The 13,007-nt window shown below is 37.7% G+C and overlaps 1 protein-coding gene across 2 annotated transcripts in view; it reads right to left on the bottom strand.

Moving 5' to 3' along the window:
• Positions 1-13,007, bottom strand: part of cpne2 (copine II) — a 55,116-nt gene that overhangs the window by 36,463 nt on the left and 5,646 nt on the right. For both annotated transcript variants that reach the window (XM_040133906.1, XM_040133907.1), the window contains exons 3-9: positions 4,988-5,167; positions 4,639-4,713; positions 4,235-4,306; positions 2,959-3,042; positions 2,688-2,777; positions 2,097-2,195; positions 297-383 (exon numbers count right to left, since the gene is read on the bottom strand). In XM_040133906.1, coding sequence (XP_039989840.1) covers positions 297-383; positions 2,097-2,195; positions 2,688-2,777; positions 2,959-3,042; positions 4,235-4,306; positions 4,639-4,713; positions 4,988-5,167 — 687 coding nt within the window. The remainder of the gene's footprint in view (positions 1-296; positions 384-2,096; positions 2,196-2,687; positions 2,778-2,958; positions 3,043-4,234; positions 4,307-4,638; positions 4,714-4,987; positions 5,168-13,007) is intronic.

Raw genomic sequence — 13,007 nt, 5'->3', positions numbered from 1 at the left:
GAAATACTCTATGGGAAGAGATGCAAGATGTAAAAATTGATTTGATTTGAGATTTGAGATGTGGCAAACATGCTTTGACTCCACAGGTCAAATGTGCCAAGCTAATTATATACTAACAGTGAGAAGCCAACTATCAAACTATTTCACACTATTAGCTTCTAACTATCAGTCTACAATCTACCCCAAACAGTAATACCAGTGGTCATAATTTAGATGCAACCAGAGATCAAAATTGAAAAGTAAACATGGAAGCAAAAGTGATTAGACAGACGCTCCATCCATCCATCCTTCCTTACCTTACATGACTTGACAATGATAATTCCAGAGTTTTTATAATTCTTCTTCTTCTTTTGTTTTTTGGGGTTGATGCAGTCAAACTCCACCTTAAAAGACAGAAGACAATAGAAGAGAAAAGAAAGATGAGAAGTATCAGTATCAGAAAAGGGAAAATTTAAAAAAAATTTTACAAAGAGGGGGGAAAATAAGGGGAAAAGTATAGATGACAGCAGAGCTCGAAAGAGGAGCTGGGAAGAAATGAACAGACAACTGAGAGACATGACTTGGATCTCCATGTTTTCCACACGCCGCCTACAGTAACTTCAACTTGACAGTCAAACTTAAGTGATATAAGCTAACCAAATTATAGTTGTGTAACAATACTGTTTATTAAAAATGGTGAATTAATTTTAAGTGATAAAGATGAAAGAAAAATTAAGATTAGGACAGTCTTTGATACTGTAAGTCTCACAAATACACACTTTAGATAGCAATGTGTTTGATCAAAAGAGACATACACACACACACACACACAAGCAGACTGCACAGACTCACGTGCCTTAAGTCAGTTGATGATTCATATGACAGGTAGGTCTAAATGCCTTGTCGTGTTACTAGAGCTCAGCTAAAGGCTGCTTTACATCTCAAAAGCACCTCTCATTTTCTCATCCTTCTTTTCACACACTGTCTTTCGCTCTCCATCCCCCATCTCTCCATCCTGCCTCTGTCTTTTTTTGCTTGTGATTTTGTGTTACCACTAACATCATTACCACACATTAGGCGACTTCATGGGAGAAATGTGCTTTGGCACATGCACACACGCAGCTTCACAAATGAACACACACACAGATGCAAATCCAAGCACACACAGCACTGCTAATGAATGAAGTGTATTCTGATCCCTGCATCTTTACATCTTTAGCAGACCAGAAATGCAAAAGTGAGAAGAATAAATCTCAGTAGTATGTAGTCATTAGCAGCTCTGACTTCAGCCCCAAACAGTCCACAGAGGCAACAATGTACGAGATATGCAGAAATACAAATCTGTTCATTATTATTCTAGCTTCATTGTTGAATGCATTTGAACTGCAAATTTGCCTGTACCGGGCAAGGTTGTGGCCAATTTAGTATAGCTAAAACAGATAAAATAAAGCTACTATCCACTGGCTGATAACAGAGCATGATTATCAGATATTTTGTGCAAGATTGGCTTCATGCTGTTCAGATTTTTAAAAGAAATGTTATAAAGTTTCACACTATTAGCTTCTGTTTCAAATGGTTTCAGCAGCTTATAGGTAGCATAACACACTGGATGATGTAAGGGTTTAAATTAAGTTTTAATCACCTATGACCACATTAGCAGCCCAGTGACGCTGTAATGCTCAATATACACCAGAAAAGAAAGACAACTTTCATATTCATAGACCCTTACCACTGGTTAGGAAAATTTAAAAGTTTGGCCTGATGATGGTGCCTAAATCAGAATGGTTTATGTTATGTTTTAGATTCACTCAGATTCACTAGTGTACAGTCTATATTTTGTCAGCCTCAAGTGTACTTGATCTCAGCTTTACTTGAACTGAATGCTAATGCTAGCATGGTAACATGCTGATGCTACCCACAAGTTGGGATGTGTGTTAACATACATGTAAGCATTTCATACTATGAGAACATGTGATGTTGAGCATGGAACATTTAGAATATTAGCATGCTAGCTTCTGTACATCTAGCATGTTACCCTTAAGGTTTTAAAGGGTAAAAAAAGTTAGACGACTGGAAATGTTAAGCACTCATTTAAAATAATGTCAAACACCTTTTACCTCCACTGAGTTCTGGGCTTCACTCATCTTGGTAACAGTGGTTTGAAACTCTCCTATGAAGTCATGGCCTCCATCATTGTCATAGTCATAACACAGAACCTGTCATTGAGTAGAACACATCACATTATACCATGATGTTTTCCATGATGTGGTTAGCTTGTATAGCTTCCTTTTTGAGGCTCAATTGGCTATTTCTCTGTTATATTTACCCTCTTTACACTTACTCATACTTTCCACACTACCACATACACCACGCAAAAAATGTTACATAAAACTTTATATCCCAAAATTGATCAGTGATTAACTGGTAAAATCTTTCAGGGACAGCAATTTATTTACAATACATTTTCAAAACAGAATTTGTTTCTGTATATATTAAATAGTTTTTTCAAATTGCTAATTTTTGTAAGACAAAAATATGACAGTTGTGGTCATAACACAGGACCTGAATTTAGAACATGAAAAAAATCCCTTATGAGAATCTAACTAGTTCCTGTCCTTCTCTCCATCGTCAGTCTGTAATATCTCAGGAAGAAGAAATTCCACACCACACCAGTTTTAAAAGTTGAAGTACAAGCTCTAAACACTAACCTTGATGTTTCTATCCACATCTCCATCGCAGAGGGAAATGAGAGGCACAGTAAAAGGTTTCCATGCTGGGTCTAGAGTGTTCTTTATGACCTGAAGTCACAGACACAGAAATAGGCAAGATATTATTAAATTACTCAGCAGCAGATATATGATGCAGTTGTAGCCACAGTAGAATTAGCTAAGCATTGGTAACCTGAGACCTGGTTTAGCTGAAAATGACAGCTCATGACAGTGACAGCTGAAGGTGCTTTTAATCCCCCCCATTACTCACCTCTGTCCTGTGCACCAGCATCCATTTACCGTCTTCTCCCTGTTTGTGAAACTCCAGGTAGGGGTCTGACTTCCCAAAGAAGTCCTGCACAGAAAACAGACAGTTTGTTGAAAAGTCTTTTTGAGGACGATACCTGTTTTATCCTCATTTGTCCTCTCATCAGCCAAACTGAAACATTACCATAATTTGACCACTGCACTGCTACTACTAAATTAAACTGCAGTGCCAAAAAAAATGACCATATTTCATTTTTCTATTGATTAATATTGACATGGTGCTTACCTGTGCCCTCTACAGAGTAGGCTGCACATTGGCCCCATCACACACTAATGCCTCGAATTCTTTTTTTTAATTCCATCAAGCTAGCAAAACAGAGTTGTTGATCTAGTTGTGCATTTAGGCTAAATTATCATTGCACCACTCTTTATTTCATTGTGTGACATTAGCCTCTGTGGCTAAGTTGTTAGCAGGTCTGACCAATAGAGCACATGGGTTTTTGCATGCTAACCACGGTAACAATTTATTATTTTTGGTTACTGCAGTCATTTTACTATGCATTCTGACATAATTTACATTTTAAGGAAATAACCACACATTTGTCAGACATACATTCAAATTATTAATTAAGTCACTCCAAATTAATTTGATTTTTAAATTTAAATTTCTGTTACCAAATGTTTATAGTACATGCTCCACTCCATTTTACCTCCTGGTTAAAGGTCAAGATTGTCAAATCGGAAGTGGGAGATTCAGAGGCTCTAAAAAACCTGTATTGTTAATATTTCTAATAATTAATAATAATAATTAATAATAATGATTAGAAATTGTTTATATTGTTTTAACAAAGAAATATTAATTGAATGCCTTAACTGATTATCACCAATGAGAGTGATTTGTGTGTATCCTGGTGGTTTAACCAGACGGTGCACAGCATTTACACATTAACATTAGTTCAAATCATAATTCAAGCTGTGCTGTTTCTGACCTGCAGTCTTTCTTCCCCTTACAATATACCAGCAGCTAGGGTGAAGATTGAAAATAAACTGTTTTAAAAATAAGTATATTTCCTACATGGTTTTCATTTCCAGCTATTAGTGCACCTGAAAGCCCATTATTTGGCAGACAAAGGCGAAGAGTGTGAAAAACATTTTGTCTGTGTGGGCTTGGGTTGTGTGTCCTAAACTAGTATGTAACGCTTGAATGTACTCTGAGTGTGTGTGTGTGTGTGTTTTCATTTGTATCCTGAGTGTGTTTGCGTGTGGCTCGAACTGCCTACCTTCTTATCCAGTTTACGCCCACTCAGGGTCAAAGTGATGATTCTGTTGTCAGACAGCTCCTGAGCTGTTATCTAAAGTAATGTTTACAGCACAATATTAGCAGCAACAAAAAAACTGGTAACTATTAACATTCACATTGACATCAGAAGGAACAACAGCAACAAAAGCAGTTATCAACAACAATAATGGCAGCAGCCTCAATAAACATATTCAATGTCATCATCATCAACCATTGCAACCATGTCATTATAGTAAACAACAGCGACTGCATCCACATGGTCAACAACTGGCAACCTCTGATGATACGGTACAGCGTGTATTAAGTGTTTCAACGGGAGAGACAGAAAGACAGAAAAATCAGGATATACAGAGAGTACCTGTAAAAGACAATACTGATGCTTACCATAATGGATCCTTTCCCAGCTGGCTTCCCATTGGCTAAGATCAGTGGTCTGTGAAGTTTCTTATTGGATACAATCTAGTGGACAATTAAATAGACACACAGGACAGGACAAAATATTGGAATAAAATATGGCTTTGAACTACAGGACATCTTTGTTTTAACCGATTCTATTCTAAAATATAGTCTGAACCTAAATACCTGAATCAGTTCACACTAGTTCAATTTCTTAGTTGCCCAGTTCCCACACTAACTCCTTCTCTTAAACTATACCTCTTATGGCAACCGGTTCTCCATCACCCTTTTTAATACAGAACCCACTTTGAATTGGAAAGGAGAAATCATTCCATACCACTCCCAGCGTACAAATGAATTCTCCCAGAAAGTCATGTTCGTAGAGCTGCGTGGCACACTTGTCTTCATCGAACATGGCAAAGCGAAGTTTCTGGATCTCCTCAAAGTGGTAGTCCACCTTAAACTTCACTCCAAACACTGGATTCAAGTTGTTTACAGCTGTTTCAGTGCGGCCCAGCTAAACAAAAAGAAACAAAGAGAGTGACAGACATTTGAAAAAAAAAAAAAACACTTCAACAAATGAAATTCAAGTGGACTGTGACTGAACTTGTGTATCTTATGGAATAGTAAGGTCTTACAGGAATGTTCAGTTTTTCAGTTTAAACTTTTAACATCAACCTTGCCCGGGACTGCTCAGAGCATTCTTACCAGCCCTGTAATCTACGACAGTTAGTAGGCAGCCTATACCGAAGGGCTTTCCTTTACTCTGTTGACTCTTTTTTACAGCTATCTGAGGGCAGCGGGTATCTGTTCCATCTGCAGTCTCTAACTGGAGGGAAGTTCTGCACAGTCAAACCACAATTATGCGCACTAGATCTACTAGCTAAATTTTGCGCAACAAGCACCAGACTGTTCTGACTTAACTGTGATCTGTGCCAAGCAATAAGTTTCACAAAAATAGAGCCCATGTCTACACTGAAAATAGAGTAACCTGAATGTATCATACCATTATAACATTTTTCAGTTTTCTGATTGTGTCTGTACAGGCTTGCCTTTGACTGCAGTTGGTCATTTCTGGACCAACTGAGTTGCCTCAGTAGTTGAGGATGAACTCACTTTGATCTCTGGACTATATTTACCACGCTGTTGGATGTGGTTTCTCTTATGTGTAACTAATACTAGCTAAAGTTGGATTAATCTTCTGGGAACCATGAATGTCTGTACCAAAGTTTGTGCTAATCCATCCTGTAGATGTTGAGATATTTTATAGAATAAGTGAAAATTTTAACCTCTTGTAGGTGTTAGAGTAAACATCAGTGGATCACCAAACTAAGTAGGATTCATCTTCTGGGCTCCATGGATGTCTGTAATCCTGACCGTTTTCCCAGATGGCTCCAGTTTTAAAGTACAGAAATAGCCTGGACAGCTAACAGACAGATCAGAGTTAGTGGGTGTCTGTAAGAGCACTGTGAGAGACCTGTTATTTGCTCTGGGTCTTCTAAACCAGGTGGCTGGATGACTAATACTCACTAGCCTTGCTACTCTCTACTCTGACTCACCAAGGACACACTGCATACTGCATTTATACACCATTAGACAAGGTCAGTATACATTTAGCCTGTCACCACTTCTGAATTAGAGTGTATATTCACTCTAATTCACTCTAAAGGCATATTTCAATGGTCATTGGACTGATACAGTGGAGATGGCAGTCATTTAATGTCAACAACCAGGGAATGTATTACATCTGTCCCTCTGCTGATTCACAGGCACTGAACAAAGCAGTTTTACATTATTTGTTGCCATATTTTGAGAAACTGTTTGCTGATGTAGTGTTGGTAAATTTAACTGAACTGATTTGAACTAGTTCACACAAAAAATGTAAATACTGTCTGTATAAAAGTTAGTACTATTGTTGATGACCCCCACACCTATTGGTCATTTTTAGCCACGCTAAGCCACACAGTAATCAGTGTGTGGAAAACATAGGTTAAATTAATTATGATGATTTGTAGAACATTACATGAAAAAGCAACACCTGCATATGATTTATATTTATTTATTATTTACACAATTCAATTACTGATTCTATGATAATTTTATTACTGTAACTATAACTCAAGAAAGCCTAAGAAAACTGTAAAAAAAAAAATGTAAAAAATTGTACCAGAAACACCTTTTCCAATTATACTCCATAACTACAACACCAGTAGCTATAGTCTCAAAAATAACCTTATAACTGAATTTACACACTAATGAGTATAGACAACAACTGAACATTAATAAATAAGGTAGCTTGTATTTACTGCTGTTCAGTTTGCATTGTATTAAATTGTATTTCTATTTTTCACTTTTCCACTCTCTTTAACTACAAGTTAGCAGACTATAGAGATTGTGAGATTAAAATTCAAAACTGGACAGTAAAGCAGTAAATACAGCACCAGACATGTTTTGATTTTAGTGGCTCTCTCTTCATTAGTTAGTTCTTTCTGTAATAAAATCCTGTTGGTCTGAGCTTATCCCACAAACTTTGAGTATTAGAATTTCTGATGAAACCAGAGCAGAAAAAGAAGCTATACAACACTATCCTACTCAATAAGACTAGTATCCTGTTGTTTTCTGCCAAACCACTTAGGCTTTAAAACTTGACTGGTGTTTGTACTGGACTCAATGGGAGCTGTGGTACTGAACCCACACTGCTCTGCTACTCCTCTCAATTGTCTGCAGAGTTACTGCTGTACAACTATTTAAAACATTTGAATTTTTCTGGATTATAACTTTTTTTTCTCTGAGCTTTTCAGCCACAACTTAAAATTTTTTTAACTTTGTTATTCGTGTAAAGCGAGTCAGCAAAAATCCACTGCTGGCTACCACAGTGTTTAAATGATGATAAAGATACGAACACATAAACCGTAAGTGGGTGGGCGGAGCCATGGAACTGAACCAATCATCCCTGATGGCCACTTCGACATTGGCTCTAAGAATGGAACTGTCAGCCAGTCAGTTGGTTGGTCAGTCCATATTGGTCTAGACCGAAATATATCAACAACTATTGGATGGATTGCCATGAAATCAGATGTTTAGGTACCATAACCAGGTCCAGGTGATCCACTTTTCATCTAGTGGGGTCATCTGGTTCCAATTTTAAATTTTTATGATACTTTTTTTTTTCAAATATCTGCAAAAGTAATGACATTCTCATCAGCCTCAGCTCATTATTTAATAGACAACTATTAAATGGTATATAATGTTAATTAGCCAATGTTAGGTTGTTCAAAAACCTTAGATGAGTAATAAGTTAAACATTATAACATTATATACTGTATATTATAAGGTAATGACAACTTTAACATGCTGATGCTGAACATCAGCATATTAGCATTTCCATTATGAACATGTCAGCATGCTTACATTAACTGCTAGCATGGCTATAGACTCTTACACCATGTCTACACAACAGTTAGTGTGAGCAGGACGTCAGGAGAGCAGCAGCAGCAGCTTCAGTGTTCTGTGTGTATCTACACTGGATGCATTCAGGTACAGTATTGCTTTGTAGGTTTTGCAAGCACTCAGAGCCCAACACACAACCACTGTAGTTTCACGTGTAAAATGCAGATAAATAGATTTACAGCATAAAATTACGTATTGGGTAACATTTATATGTGTATAGCGCGAGTAAAACATGAGCCATTATGCCACGCATGTACAGCTGGATGGATTGCCATGAAATCAGATGTTTAGGTACCATAACCAGGTCCAGGTGATCCACTTTTCATCTAGTGGGGTCATCTGGTTCCAATTTTAAATTTTTATGATACTTTTTTTTTTCAAATATCTGCAAAAGTAATGACATTCTCATCAGCCTCAGCTCATTATTTAATAGACAACTATTAAATGGTATATAATGTTAATTAGCCAATGTTAGGTTGTTCAAAAACCTTAGATGAGTAATAAGTTAAACATTATAACATTATATACTGTATATTATAAGGTAATGACAACTTTAACATGCTGATGCTGAACATCAGCATATTAGCATTTCCATTATGAACATGTCAGCATGCTTACATTAACTGCTAGCATGGCTATAGACTCTTACACCATGTCTACACAACAGTTAGTGTGAGCAGGACGTCAGGAGAGCAGCAGCAGCAGCTTCAGTGTTCTGTGTGTATCTACACTGGATGCATTCAGGTACAGTATTGCTTTGTAGGTTTTGCAAGCACTCAGAGCCCAACACACAACCACTGTAGTTTCACGTGTAAAATGCAGATAAATAGATTTACAGCATAAAATTACGTATTGGGTAACATTTATATGTGTATAGCGCGAGTAAAACATGAGCCATTATGCCACGCATGTACAGCTGGATTGATTAAAATAGGAGCATCTCTGTTCCATCAGATGTCAGAGACATCTGAAAAAAGCTGATACTGCTGATACGCTTTTTGTGTAGACTCACCATAAGTCTTGTTTCCTTACTTAGCATGTTATGTAAAGTGTCTTTAAGTATATGGAAAAGCATTCTTTGAATAAAATATGAAATAAAAATAAAATAATTATAATAAAATTTGTTATTGTTTATATTTATTTATTTAAGGAGAAGGGAAATTAATTTTTATTATTTAGCATGCCATTATAGCATTGAGCATAAAGCATGACTGTGCCTAAGTACAACCTCAAAGAGTGAGTAGCATGGCCGTAGAGTGTTTTTTATAACCTGCTTTTTCCAGGCTTAGGTTTTTATTCATATGTTTAGGGAAGATTTAGCAATACAATGTAGAATTGTAGAATCACCAACCTTCTACAGTGAAAAACATGCCCACAGGGTGCAGTACATTTAAGCTGTCTAATCAGGAGTTGGTGTTGCTGCTGTCCTCCTGCCCATTTCATCTTCTTTTTTCATGCATTATCTTTTTTATTTTCCTCAGTTTGACAGCTTTACTGTTTGTACTGTGTCACAATGGAAACCATATATCACTTTGTCCTGATCAAAGTGGCAATAGACACCTTTCCCCCACTAGCATTTCCAAATGGTATTACTGTTGATTCCGTGTCACAAAGACAGAATTGATTTTAGTATTCCTAAGAGCGTAGCAACTACCAACAACACAGGAAATGAAACGATCAATATCACTTTGGAAATGAGATAGAGGAAAAAAGCATGTTCATTGAATAGCTGAGGCAAAATGTTCCTAATTTTATATGGAGTAATAACACAAGTAACTACAGCAGTGCTATGATAAGGGCAGGGTTACGACAAGGGTAAGGGTTGCTTACTGATCTAGTAGAAGTAATGCCAACTGAATATCAGTTTTGAACCCTCTCAAGTCCCGGAGCTCTCTCCATTGAGTGATGCCTGTCAACTCCAAGGTTCACTCTTGTTTCACCTCGTTTTCTATCATTCTCCCTCTTTACCTGCTTTGCTTCCACAAACAGCGGGGCTCTTTTTCTGCCATTGGGGAAAAAAAAGGGCTATCCTCTTATGGTTGTGTAATGGCAGACGCTCTTCCTTTGTGCCATAAGTCAAGCTTTCATTTTCCAGGAAGTTTATGTACCCGGTGGCAGACAGAATTGCATAGAGAAATCGAGGCTCATAGGGAACCAATCTAAACGCAGATGGTGTTCTATAGGCATTACATTGTAAAATCAACATTTACTTCATAACGAAAAAAATTAAAGCATAAAACTGTGTATCAAGGTAGCTGCTAATCTCCACTGTTGTTTGACATGATTCAGTATTTTCATTTAGAGTATAGTATCAAACTAGAATGGCACTCAGAGAGCACAGATGTCCGCCAAGGCCTTAGCGGAGGTGATAACTGAATTAATTTAGCATACCTCTACAAAATGTACTTTTTACATGCAATGATAAATGTTTTTGTTCAAAATATCTTACATTTATCTGACTGTACATATTGTTATCATTAAAGAATTGAGAAGAAAGAGGTTTCAGACCTACTTCAGGGGGAAAAGGATTTTAACTTCAGCCTGCTATGGTGCTTATAGCACTTATCCATCTGTGTGACGTATGGGAAGGGAGCACAAGAGAATGGCTGCACTTTGTGGCTTAAAAATTGATATTACTGGGGCATCATAGACGTCAAGCAGGCTGACGTGCACGTCTCACATTTGTGTTTGTTTGAACCTGGCTCACAAGGCTATGGAAATGAATCAGACCCTTGTGGCACTTCATCCCCTTTCTGCCCCCCTCCATTTTTATCTGTCCATGTTTACAATCAGATAAATAATACCAAAAAGAAACAAAAAAAACAGGCAACTAAAAAAGGCTTTGTTGTCTGTGGTACAAATGGTGCAATAACAACAATACGAACAGCTGGATGCAATAATAGCTCATTAACAAGAACGTCATGAGACTTTGGTCAAACATGAATATCATATAAGCTTCAATAACATCCCACTATTTGTCCATTTTGCTACCTGGCTTGTTTGTCTGTCTTATGCCATCTCCTTTACAAATGCACAATTTTCCAGTGTTTATAAGTTATTCGGCAATTATTTGGGGTTAGCTGGTGTTCAATTAAAAGTTGTTTTTCAACTTATGGAGCTGGTAGCATCTGAAATCAACTGCACAAAACTACCTAAAGCTGTTTAAAGTAAGCCAATTTGGAGTGTCATGGATAGGATTTTTACAGACCTACAGCATAATTTACCTGTGAGTAGAAGTACCTTTGTCACTGTCTGTGGTAAATGTGTGCAGGCCTTAGAGCTAGAATGTACACTTAGGAATTTAAAAAAACGTTAATGACCCATCTGAGTAAAATGAGGGTGAGTATGGTTTCTGTGTTCTTTGTGGTGTTCAGCCAACAACAGGGGTGAAAACAGCTCATTACTAAGAGGTTGAATCAATGAGACGAGCCCAAATGGTTTAAAAGAAGTCGCTGCTAACAAATAACTTTGTTATTTCTCATCTCCCTCTCTCACACCTTCTCAATCTCACCTTCTCTCCCTCTCTCTCTCTTTCCCTCAGATGGACCCAGCTGCTTCTCACACCTCTATCTCACAAGACAGACGAAGATAGACAGAAAGTGAGAAAGAGAGAGACAGAGAGGGGAAGACGGGCGACAGAAATGCAAAGGACAATTGGTCAAAGCTAACAGGGGGGGATTGGATAAAGTGAGTAAGCTGTGAGTGTGAGAAACAGTGAGCTGTGAATAATATCCAAGAAAAGGTTTGGGCCTCATTTTGCCTGCTCCATTGTTCCCTCACTTCAGGAGAACTAAGCTTTTCTTTCCCTTCCCATTGCCATAGTAACCATTGGCAATTTCACATCAGAGCAACATGCCCTGCTGACCGACAGCTAGGTACAACCGGAGGCACTCGCCCACACACACACACACACACACACACACACACACACACACACACACACACACACACACACACACACACACACACACACACACACACACACACACACACACACAACCCAGCTTGCCCTGTTGACCAGCTGTGCACTACATAAAAGCCTTGAGGTAGCAACCTACACACACCATAACTTCATCACCATGTTCCTCTTCAGCATCTTTAACTTAGAGCTCATGTTTTTCTCCTCCTACACCATGAAATTATATCATATATTTACATCATATATTGTTCGTGGAATTAAAGCAAAAAGGTTCAAACAAGAAACTAAGTACAACAGGTCTGAACTCTGAAAATTATCCGCTAATTGACGCAGGAACACTGAAAGGATCTGTATAAAATCTATAGTCAGGCATCATTTAAATATAATGAATTCTGATTCGAATTTTGTTTTCTGTTCTTAACCTGGTTTCGATCTTATATCCTGGTTTCGATCTTCTACTCTTACTCTACAGCTTATTCTGTATGGAGCTGTCAGAGACTGTCCCAGCGCACATTGGGCAAAAGGTGAGATACATCTTTGATATGTTGTAAGTCTATCACAGGGCTACTTGGTGTACTTCTGTACCTTACAAGCTAACCGGCTCACAAGCTACCTCACTAGCCAGCCCTTGATAGCCAGATAACCTCGCTAACCAACTAACCTTGCTAACCAGCCTGGCAACACTAATGCTATTCAAACACAATACTTCCCGGATCTTTGCTCTATTTTTTCTATCTACTGGTCTGTTTGTCCGCCTGGTATTTTGTTCACCATTACACACCACTTTGTTCAATACAAAAAAGTTATCGCAGAGGGAAATAAAACTCTTTCTAATGGTCAGTTTGCAAACTTATTAGTTTGCTAGCTTAGCTCGGACATTAACAGGAAAAAAGGGAACAGTTGTGCAGATTAATTTTGCTTATTCAAGCAGATCGAAAAAATTGTAGCTATTCTGCTAGAATGAATTGATTTCACTGTAAAATTTGAC

This window comes from Xiphias gladius, chromosome 8 (assembly GCF_016859285.1).
Source record: "Xiphias gladius isolate SHS-SW01 ecotype Sanya breed wild chromosome 8, ASM1685928v1, whole genome shotgun sequence".
Lineage (NCBI taxonomy): Eukaryota > Metazoa > Chordata > Actinopteri > Istiophoriformes > Xiphiidae > Xiphias > Xiphias gladius.
Note: the sequence above shows the minus strand (reverse complement) of the source record. Positions and strands in the feature narration are given on the sequence as shown.